Source organism: Leptinotarsa decemlineata, unplaced genomic scaffold (genome assembly GCF_025532065.1).
Source record: "Leptinotarsa decemlineata unplaced genomic scaffold, Ldec_3_MD MMD2_tig00000882_RagTag_RagTag, whole genome shotgun sequence".
Classification (NCBI taxonomy): domain Eukaryota; kingdom Metazoa; phylum Arthropoda; class Insecta; order Coleoptera; family Chrysomelidae; genus Leptinotarsa; species Leptinotarsa decemlineata.
The window spans coordinates 21,016,186-21,041,900 of NW_027412556.1; the positions used below are offsets into that span (position 1 = coordinate 21,016,186).

The window sequence follows — 25,715 nt, forward strand, 5'->3', positions numbered from 1 at the left end:
AGTTATATTTATGTATTGATGAATATTGAAGAGGATTGACATTTACCTTCTCCTTTATATATTAATAGCAATGAAAGTAAGCATTATTTCACGAAATAACCTTTTTTTTTTAATTTTTATTTTCCTGAGCACAATCAACTCTCTTGTTGAACTCAAATTGTTACCGTCCACAATAAAGAAAAAATTAAAATTTCTAGTTCATCTCGATAAGTTTTTAGATAAATCCAATATACTTCACTCTAGAAAAAATAACCTTTTTATGAAATAATTTGTCGTATTTATCAATCTTCTGGAAATCACAATCTAGTCTATTTTGAATTGTGCCTTTTCCACACCCGCAGTTTTTTTATTTTTTAATATTTCGAATTGTAAGTTTTTTTAAATTCGGCGAGAAAACTGATGAAAAATTACTTTCGCTTGACAACAAATGATTTCTTTTCGCATTCAAACTATCGAAATTTAAAATTATTATTCGAGTTTGTGCACGACATATTTTGTCAATGAAAATTTTATATTTTCCGTGATCTTTGAGCACATAGAGATCACCTCACAAACAAGTTCCCAAAACACACAATTCACTATCCATAACCATAACTCAAATTATTTACTAGTCCATTCATGAACAGATAATCCGAAAAAATGTCAGCTGCAGTGGGAACAAATTTCACTGTCTAAGGCAGTATCCTTCTTTCACGATTACAGAAGACCAAATGAAATATTCGTGCACTCCTTGTGAAGAATAGTAAACTCAACTGAAGAGATACTATTAACCCTAATTCTCGGGCTTGAACTGGTCCATTTGACATACTTGCGGTATGGTGTGTGCGGATCATATAAAAAGTTAGTCTTTGGTAGGACATCCCATTCGATTCGCAACTTCGGGCATGTTTCTTCTGTTTTGAAGAAGCATTGAAAAAAATTAAAAGTACCTTCAATTGTTTCTTCAAAGTTGGTGAAAATTATTGTGACAATGGACTTCAAAGTGTTCTGTGTTGTGTTTGCTGGCTGTTTTTTGTTCGAGTTGATCCATGCTGGACCCATGGTCGATGATAAAAAAGGACACATCAATTCGGTAAGGCCCTTTGGACGAGTTATCGTCATCACCAATCATATTTTATTCTCAAATTGGGTTCGAAAATTTTTGCAAAAAAGTTTATGCTAGATTTGAAGCAAGAAAACTTCTTTCTTCGAACTGAATATTTTGCTAAACAAACCTATCAAAAACAGATATTTTTCAATGTTGTTCAATGAATCATCGTTGAAAATTGTCATGAATATCTTATCAAATCTTATTCAATATGTGTATAACAAAACGTGAATAAGGAATATTTTGTTATATTCGACATAAATTGATAAAACTCTTCATTAAAAACATAAAAATCGAGAATACCAACATATCTCACTGAAATCCGTAATCTTTAAATATGCAAAGAATGAGAATGAAACAGAAAACATCACCAATCATATGCATATATTTTTCTTTTTTTTTGTACACGCCTGAACAAGCATTACTAATTGCGACTAATTGCGAATCATTATATATGAGCTGATTTGTAATTGATCATAATCATACAATTGAATAATTTATATCCATAAGAAATCTCTTCGAACACCAGTCAATCATTTTATCATGAAACCAGTCAGATATTTTGATGTTTTATCAACTATAAAGGGGATTTATTTAATTATTGATCTAAATTCAACGAATGAAATTATTTAGATCGAACCTCACTTGATTTTATATATTTTCTCGTTTATACAACTGATATGATCATAAGTGATTGTGAATTGGGATGTGAATATCATGAGATCTTATGTTATCTGATCGTTGAAGAGTTTATTAACCGTCTACAAAACAGTTTCTGAAATCGAGTGTGAAAATCTGTTTTATGTTTGTAGAGTTGAAATTTCATACATACTACTTCAACAGTAATTTGTATGTGCAATGATTATGACTGAAATTTCGTTACAGTTTCAAATCATGTTATTTCAAGATTTAGCAGTTAACAATTGAAATTTTGGTGTTTTTTGATGCTTTGTAAGTAAATATCATTTAATGAAAATTGTGAATTTATTTTTTGAAGAATATTACATTGTTCAAATCAAAAGGTTATATTTTTAAGAGATATTGATTTTTGAGGAAAAAATGTTTTGGTCTTCTACTTCTCCATCTTGATACAAAAAATGTGGGAATCTTCCAAAGGAAGGAATGAAGCAATCAATTTCGAAAATCTATATTAAAGATGTGAAGATCATGCAGAGAAGTAACTTCCAGACACAAACATTGTTCCATTTTCACTTTTATGAAAGCCCGCCGGAATTTTATCAAGATAAAAAAAATGAAGAAATGAAAACATCGAAGTATTTCTTTAAAAAAATAATATGATACCTTTTGTTACTGGTTTTGATATCTGTTATCCATTTTGGACAAGCTCAAGTAATAATTAAAATCGATAGATTACGGATCGAAAAAACGAAATATTTGTCAATTAGAATAATTATGAATTGAAAAAAATCAATGGTTTCTATGTTCACAACTTTTGGTTGATATCGATACAGAGATCAAAATCTCACAGTAATAAGTAAACAAAAAAAAACACGAGAAAATACAAGAGTAATAGTATCCGGAATGAAAATTTCTGCAAATTGGGGAAGTGAAAAATGAAATTGAATATCTACTAACAATAAAGGAAATGAACTAGTAGTGAAAGTTTATGAGATGTGGAGTTGAAAAAAACATGTCATTTTCAGTAACCTGAAGAGATTGGTGATTATGAAGTAATTTCACTACAGTTTTCGAAAGTCTGCGGCTTTGGAATGTTTCCATCTACAATGTCGAGTAATTAATGAACTGAAGACAATTTTTTCAGAAAATATAGAATTTTGTAATTTTGAACTTGTTATTGAATTTTGTGATTTTTTCACAGAATATCTCAAAATATGCCAAAAAGAATTTCACTTAATACTATTTTCTTCAGGCAAGTTTCACTATCTAATTCACCCAAAAATTAATGCAATATGATGGTTCATCATATCTCAATTTCCTTGATCAGTTGTTTCAAAATTCATAGCCACACAAATATTCAACAGAGTGTATTTTCGCATCAAGTAAAAAAACTATCCTACCATTATAAAATAAAAATTAAAAAATGGTTTTCACGTTTGACTTGAATTTTCAATTTCCCCACTGCATTTTGGCTATTTGTATTCATATTGAAATTGAAAGTACAGAAATCGAATCGAGTTTTCCTGAACTGATGTCTACAAAAAGCACTTCCAAAGGAATTAGAAACTGAAGACACATTGAATTATTCAATTTATCATTTTGAAATGCCTTCATTTTCAAATATGAATTTTTGAAATAATGTTATTGATTCAATTCACCTATGAAATTTTCATTTCTGTCAAATATTTTCTAATCAACTATCAATACTTATCATGTGTTCAAATATTCATTCTAAAATAGAATTGACATATATCAGCAAACTTTTTTCTCAAAACAGAGATATCAAATTCAATCATTACCCTGTTGTTTTTTTGTTTTCTCTTGAAATTATATGAACAAAACTAAACATTTGTTTATTCCAAGCGTTTCATAAACGAATATTGCCGTAATTTATATACTGCTACTACCGAAAGAAATGAAACAAAAATATGGAGAAATAATCCATACATAATTAGTTTTTGACGCATAGTAATCAAAGTTATATCTAGCAGAAGAAGTATTATAATCAACATTTCGATTTCGCCTTTTCAATCATTGTTTTTTCTTTTGACAGGTGAATTCTGAAAACCCGACAATTGAAGAGTCCTTACTCAAAAAGCTCAATTCGAAATGCTCCAACCAAGATATCAGTTCTTGTATGATGTTGAAACTTGTCACTTACTTCAACAAGTTGATGAAAAAAGTGAATATCGATTTAGGGGAAGTTGAAATCACCCAAACTTCAACTGAACCAATCAAAGTGGAGAATTCTAGAAGTATAAATGACATCGAAAAAATGTCCGAAGGAGAACAACTGACTGAAGTTCTAACCGAAAAAGCATATGATTTCGTCAAGACAAGATCATTGAAATGGAGAGTGAGTATTAAATCATTCGTGATGGCATAAAAGTTATTCATCAGTTATGGTACAACTTATGGATTATCATTCGATTGAATAGTTTCCAAAAGATACATTTTCACTTCACATTGTTGCTTAAAGTCTTTGTCTTCACTTTTGATCCAACCTCCAAACTTTTTTGAAATACATAGTTTATGCCATGTATGCGAAGGTTCTCGTAAAAGTTTGAACGGGAGTTCAAAGTTTCAGAAATGTAAAATGAACTCCCAGTTCAGCCATTTCCGTTACAGAAGTAGTCCACAAGAAAGTATCAGAAAATATTTCAGGTACAATCCACAAAATTAGATTGCAGATGAATTTTTATCAGTGAAAATCTGACTTTCACTCTCAAATCAATGATGGAATTAAATCATCAAAATACAAATAATTGTGAAAAAAGCTTTATGGCTTCCACTTCTCGATCTTTATACAAAGAATTGTGGTAAACTTTCACAGTAAAAAGAAAAACGATCATTTCAAACTCAGTTGCTTTCTTCCATCTGAATCAGCTCAATATATTTGAAATATATTTCACAAATATGCAATCACATTTCAGTAAATTCAACTTTTCAGCTGATATAATTGTGATACCCTGAATTGCTGCAAATTGCAAACAATACTTTTTTTCCATCAAAGAGAGGCTACTATAATGAGCTGTATAATTCGAACGAGTTACCGAAGTTGCTCATTTATGAGTCTTTTGTAGGAATGTTTGATATTGCAGTTCAGAGAGCAAAGTCAAATTATCGAGAATTATTTAAAATTTCACCCTAGATAACTAGTGAAAATAGAAAATTTTGTTTTGCAATAGTCCCAAACATAGAATCCAAATGATCGTATATGAGCCTATATTTTGAAGTGGAATTCAAACAGTTTCAACTCGGTTGACGTAAACAGTACCAACGAATTCGGACACCGAACATTGTGAAACGTATGAAAACACTCAAATGTTCAACACTTATTGTTCCACAGAGAAAATAAAGCATTGCTCACATATGAAATATACTTCAATAACTATATTTTCATATTTCTAGGACTGTATGAAGTTTGGCTACTGTGAAAAATTATTTTCTCAACATTTCTAAATAATAATTTTGAATGAAAACAAAAACTGTTCCATAATTAACTGAACATATCATTATTATAATTGAAAATTGCAAAAAGAATACCAAAGAAACTCTTTTTGGGAGTTTCCCATTAATCTGTTAAATAAATATGAGATAGTCCATCTTAATATTTATTTTTCTATATATTATCTGCATGAAGATTCATAATATGAAAATTGGTGCAGTTCATTCGTCTAAAGTGAAATGATTATTCTATATGTACAACCATGGAATAGACTACTTACTGTCAGTGATGTATAAAAACCTGAATTATCATTTTACTTATTTCTCTCATCAAGATATCATTTTTCAACTCACTATACTTCTCTAAGTAAAAACTTTTCATGATTGAAAAAGTTACGATTCTGAAAATATCATAATCGGAAATATTCCATTGAACAATTGACTTCGGTCTAAGAATATAAAGCATACACATTTTTTATATTGATTTGTATAGGACACCAAGGCTGCTCCATAGTGACGTGGATGCTGATCTGTAAATATATTGATGAGCTGAAGTAACTGGTTGATAGAATAGCCTACCTCCTAGGGGTAATGTCAAATAATGAGGTTGTCGGAATTGGTGATAGGTGTATTATTATTCAAACGGACAGAGCGGTCATCAACAATAAAATGTATCAACAACAAAACACGAAAAGGAAAATCATAAGGGAAACCTCGAGGAACTAACGCTAATTCTTTTCTTGATCAGCGAGGAAATTCTAGAGCGGGTTTAGTTCTCGGCGGAAACCCCAGAATAATAAATAGTTCTCGGCCGAAATCCCAGAACAGAATGAATGCACCGGCTAAGAAATGATTTCGAAGTAACTCTCGAAAAATCATCACTAGCAATGGTAGGGGTCATAAATATAGTCAAGAAGGATCAACCACTTAGCACCGAATTCCTTGTCTCAATCCATAAAAGAGTCAACAATGAGTACCTACCCCAAACACCCCAAGTGATGTCGTTCTAAATATTCATCTTTTTTTCGGCAATAAACTTTCGTTTCGAAAGAAGAGAGCATTCCAAAGATATGCGATGAGAAAATATGAAAATGATGAGTAAAATTTGAAATAAAAGAATCAACGTAAAAAACCAAGCAGATGGATATTTTGGACGACTGCTCGATAAAAGAGTACTGAAAAGTTAATGTCCTAACAAAAATTTATAATACAAGATAAAAATCAATAAAGAAATAAAATGTTTCTGAACTGAGTAGTTGTAGGAAAAACCCTTCAATGTGATGAGAAAAACGAGTAACGAAAAAGCTACTGAGTGACCATTAGGTTCATATATGGGCTCTGAATCAGCAGTCAAGATAATGAAAGATTGGTATGTTACCAAATTAGGAAATCAATCACCCAGACAGTATACAGAATGAATATTCCTAGGAGCACTCTAGAGAAAACCTTCATGAAAGCACTGTTTGATTCAATAGATATCTGTTTCAATGGATGGGCTCAGAATAAAAATGAAGCTTCATCTGAAATACACCAGAAAGAGTGAAGAACAGAGACTTCAGTGATAGGTAATGCATCAATGCAACAGAAAGAGTTTGTCTTATATTTCGCGAATGTGAAACATGTGAAGAATTTAACAAACATTCGACTGAGGTCTTGTACAAACCAGAATTGCGAAAAAGTTCGCTGAGATGGATAATTTGTGAAATAGAAAAAATACTGCAATGAACTCAAGGAATTGCAGTTGCTTCTCCGGAGTCCTGAAAAAATAAATAGGCAGCAAACGAATTCTTCGTATTGGATTTACTCTTTCACACAGAAATATGTTTCGATTGTCTATCAGAAAATTGGTTTCCTAGTTGATGATAAGATGTATTTCAATTCACATCCGTTAGATACCCCTTCAAGGAAAATATTCTGGTTCATCCTTGTAGTTGAACTTTGTAAAGAGAAATGTTCTTTGTTACTATATCTTTCCAAATATCAATTTTTCGATATATTGGTATATCCTATATAGGAATAGAAAAATAAGAGAATGAAGAATGAATTCTCTGGGATTAACGAAACAATTTTGCGATATAGAATATGTTGGTGAAAGTGAACAGACTATCAAAGCTCACTTCAAGAAATTTTTTTTACATATTCGGTTACATAGACCACATGAGTCATCGGAATAACTTAGGAATGATTGAAATTGTTAAGAGCGGTGAATGCCTTTCGAAAATTCAAAAATGAAAAAATTAAAATTGAGATCTCTGAATGGTGAAAAAAGGTCCTTTTCCTAACCACAGTTTGTTTGCACTTTTACGTAATTACAGGTAGAAAATAGGTTGATATTAACAGGTAGCAAATGGAATCAGGAAGAATAACAAAATACTTGAAATTGATTAAATGACCCATATTACAAAAGGTAACGATTCTTGAGAATGGTAATATCATGATGATGCCAACTTGGTCAGCGAAACGCATGTTGAAAGACATGTAGGGAAAATTCTTCTCGAAAGATCCTTCTCTACTGTAAACTGAATTGCTTACGTATCACAATTGCATTAATTTCAGTATGATAAATTACAAATGAGGATTTCTCAACAGAAAAATCATATAATAAAGTGGAAAGAGTTCATTTCTAGAAACCCTTGAATTCACCAGTATCTTATGCTATGAATGCTACGGGCACACTACATATATTTCTGAAACTGTCAAATATATCGTTGACTGCAATTTTTTTTTCTTCAAATATGTTTTTATATGAACATATGCTCTAATCAAAATAATGAATTGGTTTTTTTTTTCATAATACTGGTACAAGGCACTATTTGATTATTTAATCTAGTTTCAAGTGATCTTCAATAAAGAATCACATCATTTCGAACTGCACTTTTTTATTGCTGATTCGAAAATGAGAATCACAGGGTTCCTGCTACTAGAAAAATAAAAAAATGGCTTATGTTCAAAGAATTTTTGGTCATTACTGTCTAAGTACACCAATTGAAAAAAATGTTCGTCCCATGATATTGACTGTTTGGAGACTTGATTCACATCTTGAAAAATATTTTTTGTCAAATCGTAATCAGTGATTTTTTACGAATATATGTTGATAAAATATTCGAGACACAATTTTCAATATATTTTCGAATTCACATGCAGATATCAAATGAGCATTCGTTATAGAACTTCAGAAATGATTTCCTCACCATTTAATCAATTCAACATAGCACAATCTGACAAATTTATGTGAAATGTGCCAGTGTGTGATGGCATAAATCAAATTTTCCAGCACTTTCTGCCGGAGAACAAAACAAGAACAGCAATAAATTCCTTCCCATCACGAGCATACACACTCATTGACCTTTATACATATAATAAGATTCAACAAGCGCTGAGTATTATGATTAACGTAAAAAGCCGACGGAATTCTGGGTTACGTAGACACTTACGCCGATGTTTTTTTCCGATAAAGAATTTCTAACACGTCGATTGAACATTTGTGTTCGATTGATGAACTTTCTTATGTTATTCCGGTTTTTTATGAACCAGAAAACAATGTAGGCCAGATTGACCTGAAAAAATCTGGATCTTATTCGAAACTTCCTGAGAAATTCAGGTCGAATATTTGAGTTTATTGGGTACGCCAAACTTTTCACCTGGGTATTTAAACAATATCAGTTACTCGTCTTTTGTTCGATGTAGAAATTTATTTTTGTACATGTACTGTGAATCAAATAAAATCATCGAAAAAAATATTATGATATCTATGTCAGCTGTTAGCACTTGTGACTTTTTTCATTCTCATTTGCATGAAAACAATCAAACGTTGAATTGTAAGACCTCGCCAATCTTAAATCTTGACAATAATGGGTATTCACTCTTCCAAAATCAAATGAATTTTTGAAGTGAATTAAATAATTCTGCGATTGAATAAAGATTCATCCAACTTCATCAATAACATTTTATATTATTGATTTTGCCTTAATAGTTTTAGACAGCGAAAAAAATTCACTTATTTCTGCTTATAGAGCTTCGATCTTGAATGATAAGGAAAACTGAAAATGAAAATTTATGAAATGTCTACTCATTTTTCGAAAATAATTATAATAATAGTTTTATTAACACCAAAATTATACATAGCATCAATTTATTATTCTGCAAAGTTGTGAATCAACATGAGAAAACGGTAACATATTAAAGCCATACGGTCATGCGTTGAATTTTTTCCAACCCAATAAAATAATGGAATCATTTCTGAGTATGATGTTTTTTATGAATGAAATGATATAATTTTGTTGTCGCGGAAATATTCGTAGTTTTTCGAAGGATTGCTACGAAAAGGTCCTGAAGGAACATTTAGTAATTTTGTTTTATAATTGGCGGTTCAAACCGTCGATTAGTGATAATGGACAGTTTTTCGGTCACAATAGACACCTTGAACTGTCGATTATGAAGAAAAATCATTGTGGCATATCAGCGCCTTTACAAGTTGCAGATTTATAGCAACTTATATCAATACTATTTTTTTTCTTGGAAGGAATATATAATGTAATTGTGTTATACTGTTTGGAACCTTTGGTGTAGTGATGTATATTACTGGAGTTTTTTCCCAACAACAAACAGTTATTTTAATACCTTGACATGTGTTTCGATCACCAATTGATCATCTTCAAAAGGAAGATCAAACCGAAGATATTCCTCTTGAAGTTCTTCCCAACAACAAACCGTTATGTCAACACTTCGACATGTGTTTCAATCACTCGGTGAACAAAACACGTGTCGAGGTGTTAAAATAACGGTTGGGTGTTGGAAAAAACTTCAGTAATATTCAATATATAATGTGACAAGAATATATCAACGTAGAACGAGACATCATGGTTCCAAAACCCTTTTCTCTTTTTTGGTGTTCATCTAATCACGTGAATTTATTCATTTCATTATATTTCTAAATTTCGCATAATTTTCTTTATTGAGTATCCAAAATGAATATTGAAATCATCAATTATTCTCAAGTATTTGTTTTGCAGCAATTCGTATTTTTTATGAATGAATTGCATATTCCGACTGGAAATGATTTGAAATTTCAAAAGGGGAGAAGAAGAAGACCATACAAATATTTTTTCAGAATTTCAGATATTCACTTTTAATATTCTCGTTTTCATCCCACACTTATCATCTATACAAATACAAAAAATATTTCCAATAAAGTTCCTTGTTTCATCGTTTTTCGAATAATATTTGGGAAATGATTTCCACCTATAACATTATTAATATCATTCCTCAAGTACAGTGAATTCGAGAAAATATTATTTTGTAATTTTTATTCGTATAAGTTGTATCATTATTTTCACATTCAATTCAATCAGCACAAGTTTGAGTTAAAAAAAATTGTTTAAAATCTGTTTTTCCGTTAGTCAGTACTGAGTAGGAATTCCAAATTATTTGATATGAACAATATTTCAGAAGCTTGAATTACCGAACAATTAGACTTTTTTCTTCTTGATTATTTTTCAAGGTCATCCAGAACATACTTCGGATAAATGTTGCCATTTCCACTTGTTTTCTAAATTAAGAGGAACTAGCCATTTTGGATCTATTTCTGAAATAGTACCTGGGTTATTGATTTTTTGATAAAAAAAATCACTTTCAAAAACAATCATAGTTTTATTTCTTAGCAAGTTCACTTATCCACTTTGAAGATAGAAGAAATATGGACAATTTTCTCCAGAAACAAATCGGGTAATGCTGTTTCGTTGAAGTTTTTTAGTTTTTTATTGTTTATGGATAGTATTTTTGATATTTTATTCGTTAATTACAATTCATTTTTTTCAGAACAGAACACATTGGAACTATTGAGTATTTTTCTAATTTTCGTTTTGTTCTAAAAATGTCCTGAACAATTCAGAGATTATTTTTCAATTGAAGAAGGTAAACTTTCACGGCCTTAGATAACTGTATGAAGTCAATTTTTTGGGTTTTCTGGCCGTGATCTGCAGGTTTTCATGCCTGTAGATCACGTCCAGAAAACCCAGAAAGTAGCCTTCATATATTTTCTAATTACTGAAAATATAATCACTCTGAAAATCCTTTTCAATATTTTCGAAAATGAACTTGTAGTTTCTACAACTTTGCAAAATAATTAGAAATGATTTACTCATATTTTATAGATATATACACGGGTTTTTAGAATGATAGTTTTCCTTCTTCCCAAAATTTTGCCTATTATTTTACTCATATTATCATTTTCATCCACTTCTGACATAATAAACTGGAAAAAGATTTTCGAATAAGTGAAAACTCTTTCAGCTATTTCGTTTTCACTCAATTCATGTGAACTCTATTCTATGTCGGAATTCACCAAAGTTGGAAATTTCACATCGACATCTCGATTTTTTGAGAAATTGGGTATTTTCTTATCCAGGATAGTTTAACGGTGGAATATTCAAATAAAAAATAGGGATTGAGTTACGAGAAGAATTATTGATTTTTGAGATTATTCGAACAATCCCACTGATAAAAAGTCAAATCTGATGTTTTCCTTATATAATTTATTTTCCTTAAATGCTGAGAATTAAAACTATTTTTGGGTAATTTCTGAAATAGAGCTCCTATGAACTACTTAGTATTCGACAGTTACAAGTCTGCATGTAATTAATCAAAACGATCGAATAGAGTTTTCCTAATTTCAAACTATCATTGTGCAAAAACATTCAATTGATGGGTTTCAGGAAAGTTGGGAACATTTCGTTTGATGTGTTGATAATCTCGTTATTGTCTAGAGCTCCCTTGTCGGTTTGGTCGTTAATCATAGTCGGGAGACCGAAATCCACTAATCTATCACTTATTTGCATATCTCAATTCAAAGTGCAAAGAGACTGTCTTTCATCTCAATTGCGACAGTAATGTATTATCATTTGTGAATAGTGAATGAGTTGATTCAGAATATTGGATTCTATCAAAGAAAGGTGAAAATATGTGAAAAATACTTATCGGTTGGAAACGCATGAATCAGTTGGACTAATTACATGCTGTTTTTGAAATCCAGTCTGTCATCTCGCTGATATAATTTTCATTCCCGAAATGAAGGTTTCAATCCAATTATGTACTTCGAGTACCACTGATTTTCAATGTAATTATTGAAGAGTTAGTTTCGAAGAGAGAATATTTTTACCACAAGATGATTTTCATTTTTCGAAATTCATATTGAACTTATCACGCGTTTTTTATATTTTCATAATACTATTTTTTTATTTTAACAGGTTGTAGATGGAGCTGAAGTCGTATTGTCAGGTGGTTCCAACAAGGACGGTGGACTGAACATTGGCTTGTCTCTCAGACCTACCAAAGACGGAGTTGAAGAGGGCCGCAAGAAAAAGAATAAGGGAGGCGACGGCATGAATGCAATTATTGCTGCTGTTGTGATGAAAGTCGCTTTATTGAAAGCTCTTGCATTCAAGGCATTGGTTTTGCTGGTAGGAAAGGCACTGCTCGTGAGCAAGGTAAGAAAATGTTGTCAAAGCGATTTTTATCCTTGATCTGATATACTAGATACTTATAGACTCGAACTAGAATAGAATACACTAGCACAGGCATTACTAATTATATTGAATACAAATAGTACCAGAGCTGATCAAATGATGAAAACTATTATTCAAATACATATATCAAATATGTATTCCACGTACGTTTCGACGTATATCTACGTCTTTTTTGAGGCTGAAATGAATTATTAGTGCTGAGAATATAAAACATATGAAAGCTCCAAAAATCAAATCTAACGGAGCACATTATGAAGATCCAAATAATTAAAAAAAGTTTCGTTGTTTCATTCTTTAATACATCATCAGTTCCATATATTAGGCCCCAATTATGTATTGCTGTCTTGAAAAACACGTGAGTACTTACGCGTCGAAACTCCTGCAATTGCTGTTCTTATTTTTCGCACCTCTCTCAAGAAACAGGCTGAAGAGAACAAAATTCGGTCTGGCAGACAGTGACCAAATGGAACCTAAAATAACGAATGGTTCGTTTGATACCGTGGCAGACATCATCAGTGTATTTGCCTTCACTACGAGGAAGAAGGTTATATTTTGAAGGCTTTTATTCTCTTCAATTGTCACTCCAGCCGTGGAAGCCTATATTTTTATAACGTAGACTGAAGTTCAGTTGAAAAATGATCGTTGAAATTTAACAAATTCAAAGTGAGAAACTTCAAGTCACAAAAAATTCGTGATGATTCTATGAGTTTTCAGCATAACGGGTTTGTTTTCCTATCTACATCTGTATTTTTTCAATCTTCATTGAATGAATCGAAAACTCCATAATAAAGCTGGCGTTTATGGAAAATTATCAGTAGATTATTGAACAATGAACAAACTGGACACAATTTAATGTCGATTAATTGTTGAGGAATGTTAGTAAATCTGCCATGAAATGACATATCTGTTCCATGGAGATAGGATGACTATGACTATTTGCTCATTTTTGTTCTATATTCAGTCGATAATTTTCCTGTTATATATTTATTTAGAACGGTACAGCTTTTTCATTGCATGAATTCCTGTATTCAGAAAATCCTTCACGTGGCATTGTTCGTTTGTCAAATAATTGAATTTACTAAGGACCACAAAAATAACATTTGATATTTTGAAGGTGACTTCCAAATCAGTTTTGTTTGCTAAAATTGAATCACTCATTAAAACGCATTTTAGTCCCGTCAACGTTAAAAAAAGCATATATGAAACTCGTTTACAGCATATTTACCCAAAGTTAACGCACTTATTTTGATGCAATCAACTGCTCCAGTTGAAAACGATATCACAGTGTATTATTATAGTGTATTTTTATATAATATAAAGAAAATATCAATCATCGGTAATTAATTCCAACGCTCACAAATACGAGTTTAAGATGATTGAGTGTGTCGAAATATAATTGAAGATATACGTGTAAAAGATATTTTAAAATTTCCCGAGGTTGCTCTTCTCGTTTATATACCTATATTCAAGAGTATCAGTGGGAAATGAACATGCACTAAAATAGTTATGGATCAGCAATTCAGTTTTGAGAAACGTTTCAAAAAGTAATATCGTTATCGTGATACTGATTATATCAACTTTTTGAAAACTCGAATCAGAAAACGCAATAACAAGGTTCATAGTGCAAATTTTTTCTCCTAATACCTATAATGTTTCCGTTTGAATTTCAAAATACTCGTCTGACTTCAAAACCTCCGAAGTCATCGTAAGTGAATTGATTTTCCACCAAGATTTTGACAACCACTACTTACAATAAATTGATGGATGTAGCCTTTATTACGTGGTAGAAAATCATAATGCAGAAAAGAAAATTTAAACTTTCTATATTTTTTACCACTTTTATTTTTAACTAACGTTACTGCAGTTTCGGTCAATAAGGACATTTAAGTTTGGAAATGTCCTTATAAGACGAAGCTGCAGTAACGTTAGCTTCAAATAAAAGTGGTTAAAAAAGTAGAAAGTTTCAATTCTCTTTTCTTCATTACCACTACTTACCTCGTCGCAAAAATGATTTTTCTGGAACAAAATTAAAAAAAAATATGAATATATTATCATTAACACTAGCAGAATTCAGTTATTCTGTTAATAATTTAATTTACAAAAAATTAAAATTTACGTTCTTTTTTCTCAAAGCCCACTTGAACTAAAATTATAAAGTGGGTTCTCTATTGGATTTGTCAATCTGTTTGTAACCTCTATATTGGTAAATTAATAAATAATGAATGTATTTTACTTTTTTCCAGTTGGCTCTTGTCTTAGCAGTCGTCATTGGTCTCAAGAAACTTCTCAGTTCCGAGAAACACGTGACATACGAAGTTGTAGCCCACCCTCATCATGATCACCATGAACATATTGATCATGGCCATTCTGGAGGTGGATATGACGCCCATGGAGGCAGTGGTTGGGGCAGAAATTTTGATGCTCAAGCAGCTCAAAATTTGGCGTACAGCGCCCAAATACCGGCAAATTGATTCCAGTTGATTTTATGTGATTTTATTTCAACTTACACGCACCATATTGGTGCTGACCATTCGTTTTAAGTAATTTATTACATTAATTTATTGAATTTGCGTTATGTTGTTTCTGTTGTTCCAATAAAAAAATACTCATTGTTGTTACATACCATGTGGTTTTCCTTTGGTTTCCTTTTGAATGAATTCTTGAACAGAGAGAATATTTTCATTCAACGTCACAGGATGAAATGATTTTCCTCAAACCATCATGAATTGTGGACGACTTCAAGAATGCTAATGGTATAGAAATCGAAGTAGACAAATACACAACGGTTCATTTCATACATCTCAAAAGAAAAAAATTAAGGGCTTTTCTCAAATGAGAAAAATGAAAATATTGTGGAGTTTGTGACCAGAACTCTTGTTCTGATCAGTATGAAATGGAACTCGTTAAATATAAACCTAGTTCACCCCAAGTTCACTTGAGAATGGTTTAGTATTTTTGTTAAGTGCAACTTTCATTTGTATAAGCACCAAACTAATTAAAACAGATTTAAAAAAACGATTCCATTTCAACATACTCGTATGTTCAAGTCAATTACAAAAGCTAATGTCGATTGGACAATTCAGCTACAGATATATCCAACATAATGTGACAAATAATTTTTTGCCAATTTTTCTGACGAAACTAACGAATTCACTTGTTTTAAATATTTCATAAGATTTGAATAAAGATGATTCTTTCAGTTTCAACGATTTGTATAGTTCATTCAAAACGAAACGAGTTTCATTATCAGTAACTAAAAAGATTATTGATCTCATTGACTTCACATAATATTATTAATGAGTTCATTCATCGAAAAAAACATAATCAAAATAATATTTCTTCCTTGGATGTAAGATGTCTGAATCGGCTATCAACTCGATTCTTCCATTGCTGAAAATTTTCATAAACATGCTTACCCGCGACGCCAGAAAAATCAGCATACATCTTGTCTATTTCTCAAGTTGAAAATCTTAATCTAGGATATCACCAAAAAATATCACCGTACCGAGGTTTGAGATGAAGAGCATTGTGATCAGAGTGTGATTGTGGTTATGTTAGGATGATAGAAGAATCGGAAGGTTTGGAAAATTTCATCACAGTGATTCCATAGTAACCCTATGGTGGAAAAGAAATGAGATAGAAAGTATATTGGTGCAACAGAGTACCATGATTGGTACCATGGATAAAAAAATCTCTTCTGATGTATTGATTGGATGCGAGTAGTGGCAATATCCTCAGTGGCTGAAACAGATTTTAGAAAATTAGTCTCATTCTAAAATTATGTGTTCAACTTCTTTGAAATGAGTGGAACAGTTTTCAGATAGATCGAAAAACTTTTAAAGTATTGAAAAATTTCGAAAATGGTTGACTAGCTTATGATATTAAGAGTATTTTCAGTAGAAGAATCAAATTGAGAATTGAAATCGATTGAAAATATTTATTTGATGATAGACAGAAACGATATTTTGTAGAACCTAAACTCGCGCTGAGTTGTCATTAAATATTTCAAGTAACTTATTGTTTCACGGTATGAGCATAACATCGATAGAAGGTTTCAAACGTTTCTTTGAATACTACGGATAGATTTTGAAAATCGTAGAAATATCAGAGAAATACTAGGAAAATATCTCAAGTGAGCATAACATCGATAGAAGGTTTCAAACGTTTCTTTGAATACTACGGATAGATTTTGAAAATCGTAGAAATATCAGAGAAATACTAAGAAAATATCTCAAGTCAAAGCGATGCAAAAATAAATGTAAGCATAAACAATTTGTGCCACTACCGAAAGATGGAATAAACAATGTGTAATTCTGAAAAATAATAAAAGTTGTTCCTGAAAGGAAAGTCCTGGATCGTATTGTTCTTCTGTGCAGTTGAAAATTTCGCCTAGATTTTGTAATTTGTAATTTTTGAAAAGTAATCTCCGGTAATGTGGATTCTAGTGTGGGAATAGTGGGTGATAGCTTTTCCAGAAAATCGACTGTGGAGTGGGACGCAAATTGTTCAGCTAGTAGATTTGCTTCTTTATGGCTGTTGTTGCAATTAAATAATCCGCTCGTGTTAGTAATGGAAAAGTTGATTTCGTAAAGTTTTGATTTGATTGAAAAACAAAATAGCATTTCTCAATAATCACATTGCGGCGATTCCTATCCGATGTTCACCGAACAAAAAGGTTCTAGGAGTGTTTTCAAAAAGAGACTAACGAAAACTTCATCTTATCAAGAAACGAGCAACAAAACGAAAGAAAAACTTGGAGATAACTGAACGAAGGAAAATTCTAATGAAAATTTGGATTTTTGAAGCGATTCCATGAGAAACAGAAAAAAATCACGGGAACACAAGCATCATCAAATTTACTGAAAATTGAAAGTAAAAGAAAAGACCAGATGATCACCAATTTAGTTAGGGATCCAACTGAGCATGTTATGGAACAGGGCCGGGAGGACTGGAAAGTAGTCAAAAAAAAAGATTCAGAATAAAACGTATGGTTTATGGTGAAAATGCTGACCTCACTATCAAAGGAATACCACAACTGGAATCACTGCACGTATGCAGAGTAAATAGTAATACCACATCCAAGAAACTAACGAAAATTTCAAAAATTAATTTTCATGAAGTCGAATGTCAATCATTATTTGCTAGATTTCCGGATCGCCATTCTCTGTCTGAAGTGACTATTCATGAAATAAACTGTGAGCGGGCAATAAATCCTCAAACCTGGACGGCGGGAACTTGCGTCAGCGAGTGTTTTCACCTGAGACCCAAGACGACAATAGAGACTGGAATATAAAATCGATGTGATGAATATCTCCTTGAGAAAGTATAGTTTTGATGTACTTTGTGTCTCTGCACACTGGTTGAGTGAAATTGAATTGTAATGCCAGTTACTACTATATATATATATATATATATATATATATATATATATATATATATATATATATATATATATATATATATATATATATATATATATATATATATATATATATTACAATGTAGGTTTTCACGGATGGTAGAATATGATGTGTTGATTTTCCGGGTGTTCATCCGTTGTGTACTATTCGATAGTCGACGTTTCGCCATCATCTCAGATGGCATTATCAAGACGAGTTACTGCTTCGCTTCGAGAGGTGTAACAGTTACACCGTCGACTATCGAATAGTACACAATGGATGAATACCCGGAAAAACAACACATCATATATATATATATATATATATATATATATATATATATATATATATATATATATATATATATATATATATAATCTAGAAATGAATAGATAAGTACTCTTTGATCATTCCCATATTGATTTCAATTCAAGAGCCACCGGTATACAGCTGTTTCAGCCTATTGGGCATCGTCAGTACCGGGCAGGCGGTCCTCGATTGAAGACAAAATGAGAAAAAACCAAGAAAGTACTTGATAAAAATAGCTGCGTAAACGCAAGCGAAACATAAGTGGAACCACCTATTGGTGTGACACCCAAGTCAACTTGCCAAGTTGGCGCAATTTTGGTTGCGCCATTTCTTTGATACTCAATTCTTAGAACTGGAAAAATTGAAAGCTTGTAGTGAATTATTGTATGCAGGTCATCTACTTGTTTTTGAGAGAGTTCACTGTGCAGCACAATATTAGAAACAGAAGGAGTTCAAATTTCGCATGCCTTCTACAAATGGTAACAGAAAACATAGATATGAATGTTTTCGAGTCAAATCCTGTTTTTATGAGTGAAATTAATTATCCAGGTATTAATAGCTTGACACCACGTGATAGGTCGAATATACAAGGACGCTGAAGCTGAAGGGAGCCAAAGAAAAATAAATCAGAAAAATTGTTCTGAGAAATTCTGAGATTTTCCAAAAAACGAAATACACCTTGAGATTTACATCTAACTATATCTATGCTACATCGTGCAAGATCGTGTTGGAAGGGGAGGTGGTGTGGCCGTATACTGTGAAACAAATATTGAACTGACAAAAATTGAATTAGAATTTAATGAAACTGAATTAGAACATATGTGGGTGAAAGTGAAAGTAAATAATATTCGAATAGGAATAGGTTGTTTATATCGACCACCTAATACAAGGTTTTCTGACTGTATTAATGTTTGAGAAAATATACTTCCTGCGGCAATACCTCTTGTTGACCTTATTATGTTAGTTGAAGACGTGAATGTAAATTTACTTGACACTACGAATAAAAACACTACTGATCTCCAAAATTGTTTTCAAGCTCATAACCTAACAGTACTAAATAACGAACCTACAAGAATAAGTAATATCAGTAGTACCCTCATTGACATAATATCATCGAGTGATGTTGATATGAAGTAATACTTGCACAATAAATGTTGATGGAATATCTGACCATTGTTTGGTATATACGGAGTTGACAAGTGAGGAGCATAAACAAAAATGCTTTTATAGAACATATCGCGATTATAAAAACTTCAATTATGATGAGTTGTTTGTAGACTTACTAAAAATGCCCTGGTATGACCTTTATTTATTGAATGATATACATGAAATCGTCTTTCCTTCAATACATATATGATTTCCATATTTGAAGTGCATGCACCAACAAAAACAGTAAAAATTAGTAAACCAAAAGCAACATGGCTTACAGACCCTTTACGAATGATGATTCGGAATAAAAATAATGCGATGGGAAAATTTGAAAGAACAAAAAATAGGAATGATTGGGACAATTTCAAGAACTTGAGAAATATGGTAACAACAGCAATAAGGAGAGAGAAAAAAGGGTATCTTAACTTTATTCATAACCAACTTGATTCCAAAAAGTTTTGGAATACTCTTCATCTTTTTGATATTGTCAGTAACAAAAAGTATAGTTCTATACCAGAACATCTAAAACTGCCTGGTAAAATTAATAAGAATTTTATAAAATCAGTTGAAAACATTGTGAATAAGCCCTCTAAAAAAATATTATATCACTATAGGATAAATAGTTTTAACGAAAACATATGCTTTAAATTCATGCCACTAACAGATGAGCAAACTTTCTCAATAATAAACAAAATCAAATCAAATGCCACTGGTTCTGATGGAATCTCCATAAAAATGATCAAACTATGTACACCTTACTTGATTCCGATAATCACTTTTATGGTAAATTAATGTTTAACAAATGGTATTTACCCCTTCTCATGGAAAAAATCACTAATTTTACCGATTAATTAAATTTCTAAGCCAAAAACATTTTCAGATATCAGACCTATCAACATATTACCATCAATTTCGAAAATTCTTGAAAAAGCAGTTCATGAACAAATGTATAATTATGTGAATGAAAATAAAATACTACCACCACATCAACATGGATTTAGGCCAGGTCATAGTACTACTACTGTACTCTTGGGAATAACTGATGAAATTATAAATGATCTAGATAAACGTAAAACACAACTTTTATTATCCATCGATTACAGCAAAGCCTTTGATACAATGAATCATCATTTAGTGTGCACCAAAATGAAATACTTTGGCTTTGATAATATGTCGTGCTCATTCATTGAATCCTTTCTAAATGATAGAACTCAACGTGTCGTCATGGAAGACATAAAATCGTCTGAACTTGGCGTAGCTCATGGCGCACCCCAGGGATCAGTATTAGCTCCCCATCTTTTCACTATATAGACTTCAGATTTCTCTAAAGTCTTGAAAAAATTTCAAATACAAACATATGCAGATGACACAAACTTATTTTTTAGTGATAGAATCGAGAATATTATGAACCAACAAAGTTATTTGAATGAAGATATAAAAAAATTAATTGAAATATCCAAGGATCATTCACTCACTATACCAAATCAACAGCCATAATATTTGGAAGTAATAAAGATCGTCAGAGGGCCATAGACAATATATCTTTACAAGTTGATGATCAGTTGGTGATATATAGCGAATCAATACTAATTTTAGGTTTGATAGTTGATCACAATTTCGAATTTATAAAACATGTAAGTAATCTTATAGGACACTCTTATTCAATACTGAGAAATTTATATTTCAATAGGCATTACCTTAATAAAAAAATTAAAATCAGGTTATGTGATTCACTTATATTATCGATATCTAACTATTGTGATATTGTTTATGGCCCATGTCTTGATTATCTAGCCCGCTCTAGAATACAGAGAGTCCAAAACGCGTGTACTCGGTTCATCTGTAATATCAAATATAGGAAGAATGTGACACCTCATATTAATGACAACGAATGGCTGAAAATGCATAATAGACGAGAGTGGCATCAAGTTTATTTCCTTTTCAAATTATTTTTTAATAAAATACCAGAAGATTTGATGAAAAAGCTCACTCCACGCCATCAAGTTCATAACAGATAACTTAGGACAGTTACCACCCTCACCATACCCAAACATTTCACTGTTTTTTATGAAAAATCATTCACATATCAGGCTGCTACCCCTTTCAATATACATCATAAATAAATAATACCACAACCATGTTTATCGTTCAAAAAGGAAATTAGGAAGATCATATTCGATAAGCAGTGATCACAACAATCTGTAAGACAATTTGTCTATCAATAATTTTCGTTTATTTTTTTTGTTGTAACTATATATATGTATCAATTTGTAAATGTACAAAATACTGGTTGAGTGGAAGAGTAGCGTAAGGTAAACTCCACCAGTATAAATAAAGACAATTTATTATTATTATTATTATTATATACCCGGATATACTCTTTCGTATCCATATTTTGATTCAGTCCGGAGATATACGACGTGTTTATACAGTCAAATATAAAATTTGGAGTCCGGTTTGAAGACTAATCTCAAAAGGTCTTAGTACAGCGCAAAACTAAATGAAAAAAAAGTTGTCCAATCGATTGAACAGAAGCACAAGTGCAATTATTTGGGAGTGTAATATAATTTAGTAATTAAAAAAAAAACAGAATGACAGACACATTTTCCATTTACAGTCCGATTTAACTGAAATTTGATATATCTTCAACCGTAACCATCACGAACCTGAATCTAATGTGCTTCAAAAATTACAAAAATATCTATTTCAATCAAATATATGAATTAAACATAACCGCTTCAATAAATTTTTGTTCACATTTCAATTTTATCAAATATTGGTATATATGTATTTCAAACCATCTCGAAATTCCACAAGGAATAACAACTTTATTCAATAGAGGTCTCCTCATAACTGATTTGATATTATTCATATATCGTATACATATTTCAACATTTTCAAGCAAAGAATGTCCCGAAAAGAGCCGTTTCATTTCATAGATGATATACAAAGACCACACAACTGTTGTTCTTAGAACTATTAAATACATACCAATATGCACACTTTTTTTGAGACCTGTCTTCCATTTCCATAAACAGATGTGAATATGCTTGCTCAGGCCCTATGAATTCAAAATGAACAGAGAAATGAGAAAAAAAATCCGCAAACTGTCTGTTTGCGGATTTTTTTCCTAATTTTTATTCAAAGGTGTGTGATAGGAGTGAGTGGAATGTTAAAATGTTGATTCATGACAAATAGGGGTGGTTACTTCAATAACGCCAAAGTTACATTTTCAAAGTCACTATTCCAAGAGGAGACAACTTTTACAATATATCATATTCCCTTAGTATTGCCTAATTGATCTTTTTGATTCGACTTCCATAAAAAGGTTTACTTTTTAATACCAGTACTTTTCTTTGGTTTCAGCAAGATAAATGTGATATTCACAAAACAGATTATTTCAAACATTTCCTAATAATAGAGAGAGGCGTTGCTCGTCATATATCCAGATAACCAGAAAATATAGAATAAATAAGCAATTCCAAAATTCAATAATTATCAATATGATTTTAAATAACATATATCAAAATATATTCCCAGATAATGTTAAGAAATTAAGAAGATCGGTGGAAATGAGCTCAGTCGTTCATTTGTCGTTCAACACATACAATTTACACTATTGACAGTAGAAAACTCATGAATAGTAAAGAATATTTGCTTCCAGCAACAGTTCATTATTTATTTATGGGCTGGTATAATAAATGAAACATTTTTGAGCTATCTGAAGAGAAGGTGGACAACCGTTTTTATTATTTTTGCAAAATGTCCCGCCAGTTTTGCAAGAAGTACCTTCAAACCAGAATTATCTGGTTTTAGTCAGAAAGGGCTTCAGCACAATTTTTCCTCCTCCTCCGATGTCCCCGGATCTAAATTTATTCAGGACTACATCAAAAAGTGTATCTATGTACGTGAATGAAATAACGACCAAGAAATTTCAGGTACGAATCCACATTGGTGTGGAAGAAATACAAAATAATCTGCTAATATTTAGCATCTTTTCCAAAGAAATTTACTTCGAAACTGCGGGCGAGCTACGTAATATTGCTGAAGGGTGATATTCATTGCGAGTATTTCTCTTAAACTATATTACGTATTTTTATTTTTGTAAGTGTAGTTTCTCATTAAACTAACATTTTCAATTGTTATAACTGAATATTACTAACTAATAATACAAATTGAATAAAAGCTAAAGAAAAAGATATTTCACAAAGTAAAATTTTGTTTCAATAATAATAACTATAGTTGTTTTACCAATAGGAGTAAATTTTTTGGCTATGATGTCCTGAGATAATCCTTTGAAAAATCTATGATTATTCACTCAAGCTTTTCAAAAATTACTAGAATCGAATTGTCGTTGGCAAAACCTTCCGAAACTAACATATAAATATATGTTCTAATCAACATCTCTCACAATCATTAAAATCAGGCCAAGAATGAAAAACAAAATCATCATAGGACCTATTTATTGAATTAAATCCCCATTTACTACATTTTTGTAGAGTTTGCATATCTATTGAAGATGGGTTATTTGTCATTTCAAATTTAAAATCCAATGTCACTCCCAAATATAAACTTAATTCATGCAAAATATTTTTGATATCAGCATATCCGGTTAAAAGATTGATAAAATGTTACTACCCTGCATGGCAATTGCATTGTTATTCTGCCTTTTATGGCACATCTTGAATGCTATAAAATATCTAGATATTCTAGGTGAAATCCAGAAATCTCTTCTGAAATCCAAAAATTCCAGATCAAATTCACAAATTCTCAGTGAAATGCAGAAATCCAAGTAAAAATCCTGAAATCTAATCGCATAAGACAAAACGTCATTTGTCAATATAGAGGGAAAATTCACATACTTACTTAGGCTGTTAGGGATACATGCATGAATTTGGTGTGGATAGAGTAGTTTATATTCTTCAGTTGAATACGATCATTCAGTTCAATGAAATCGTATGCCTTTTTTATTTCATCATAGTGATTGACATCTATAACTACAAACAATTTATTATTGATAGCATTTACCGTTTTCAAGATACGCGACTTAAAAATGTGCGCCATCCGTACTTTATTCAAAAGGTTTGCAACTTCCAAAACATAGCTCACTTTCTTAATTAATCTTTAAGAATTTGTTTATAAATTTTTGATTTGACAGAGGAGCTGGGTAGAGAGCCAAAGTATTCGATTATCTTCCGATTGACATGAATTCCATGGGGAACATTTGAAGTCAAAACAAAGGGGGGGTTATTTGATTGAAAAATATTATGTTCCTTGATATTTGAGTTGTCTAATTCCAATATCCACTAAGTCCACACGGAATACTTTTCCATAAAAAGCAAAAAAGTGTATTACTATTCCCGAGTAACTGTCTTATTTATTCCAATAGGTAATGTAATTCAAATTGGTGTATAACCCTGATTTATGTAATTTGATAAATAGAAAAGATAATAAACATACACATAAATATGAAACAATGGATTTAGCGGGTTTTGAAGGAAAGGAGCTGATGGAATTCGGAGAAAATTCGTAAGTTTGAAGTCAAATTTAGTCGGGAACTGTCTAAATGAATTGTAATTATTCCAATAGGAAATGTAATTCAAATTGGTGTATATCCCTGATTTATAATCATTCAATTAATAAAAAAAACATACATTTAAATATAAAAAATGGATCAGCAGGTTTTGAACAAAAGGAACTGGCGGATTTTGGAAAAAATTCGGGACAGACGGTTTTAGGCAAAAAACAAACAGAATGAACTCGGAGAATCTACACACAAATATAGGTGAAAAAAGTTTGAAAGTGGAATTAGCTTGTTTTGGAATTATACGACACTTTTGTCCAATTTTTTTGTGGTAATTTTTTTGTAACAATATTTGTGCTATGTCACTGTTTAGTAATGTAACTCAGAGATTGTTTCTATCAATATCTCTGTGTCAATAATAATAAGTATTATTATGGATCATAACGGATCCTATTTAGCGGAGATATATTCAGTATTAACATAGATTCAATAGATTAAAAAAAATCAATTGAATTGAAGAAAAGTCAGGCCTTATCACCTTATAGATTTTGCTTTCTAGTTCACAAACTTCATGATAAAAATAATAAATATTCACCATGATGATACTCTGAATAGTCATTTCAACTTAGCAGTTTTTT

At 31.3% G+C, this 25,715-nt stretch overlaps 1 protein-coding gene across 1 annotated transcript; it reads left to right on the forward strand.

Moving 5' to 3' along the window:
- The first annotated feature begins 856 nt into the window (after window positions 1–856).
- Window positions 857–15,318, forward strand: LOC111505192 (uncharacterized). Its single transcript, XM_023159964.2, has 4 exons — window positions 857–1,072; window positions 3,780–4,082; window positions 12,418–12,657; window positions 14,940–15,318. The coding sequence occupies exons 1-4, from the start codon at window positions 971–973 to the stop codon at window positions 15,165–15,167; spliced, it is 873 nt and encodes a 290-aa protein (XP_023015732.2). The 5' UTR covers window positions 857–970; the 3' UTR covers window positions 15,168–15,318.
- The last annotated feature ends 10,397 nt before the right edge of the window (window positions 15,319–25,715 follow it).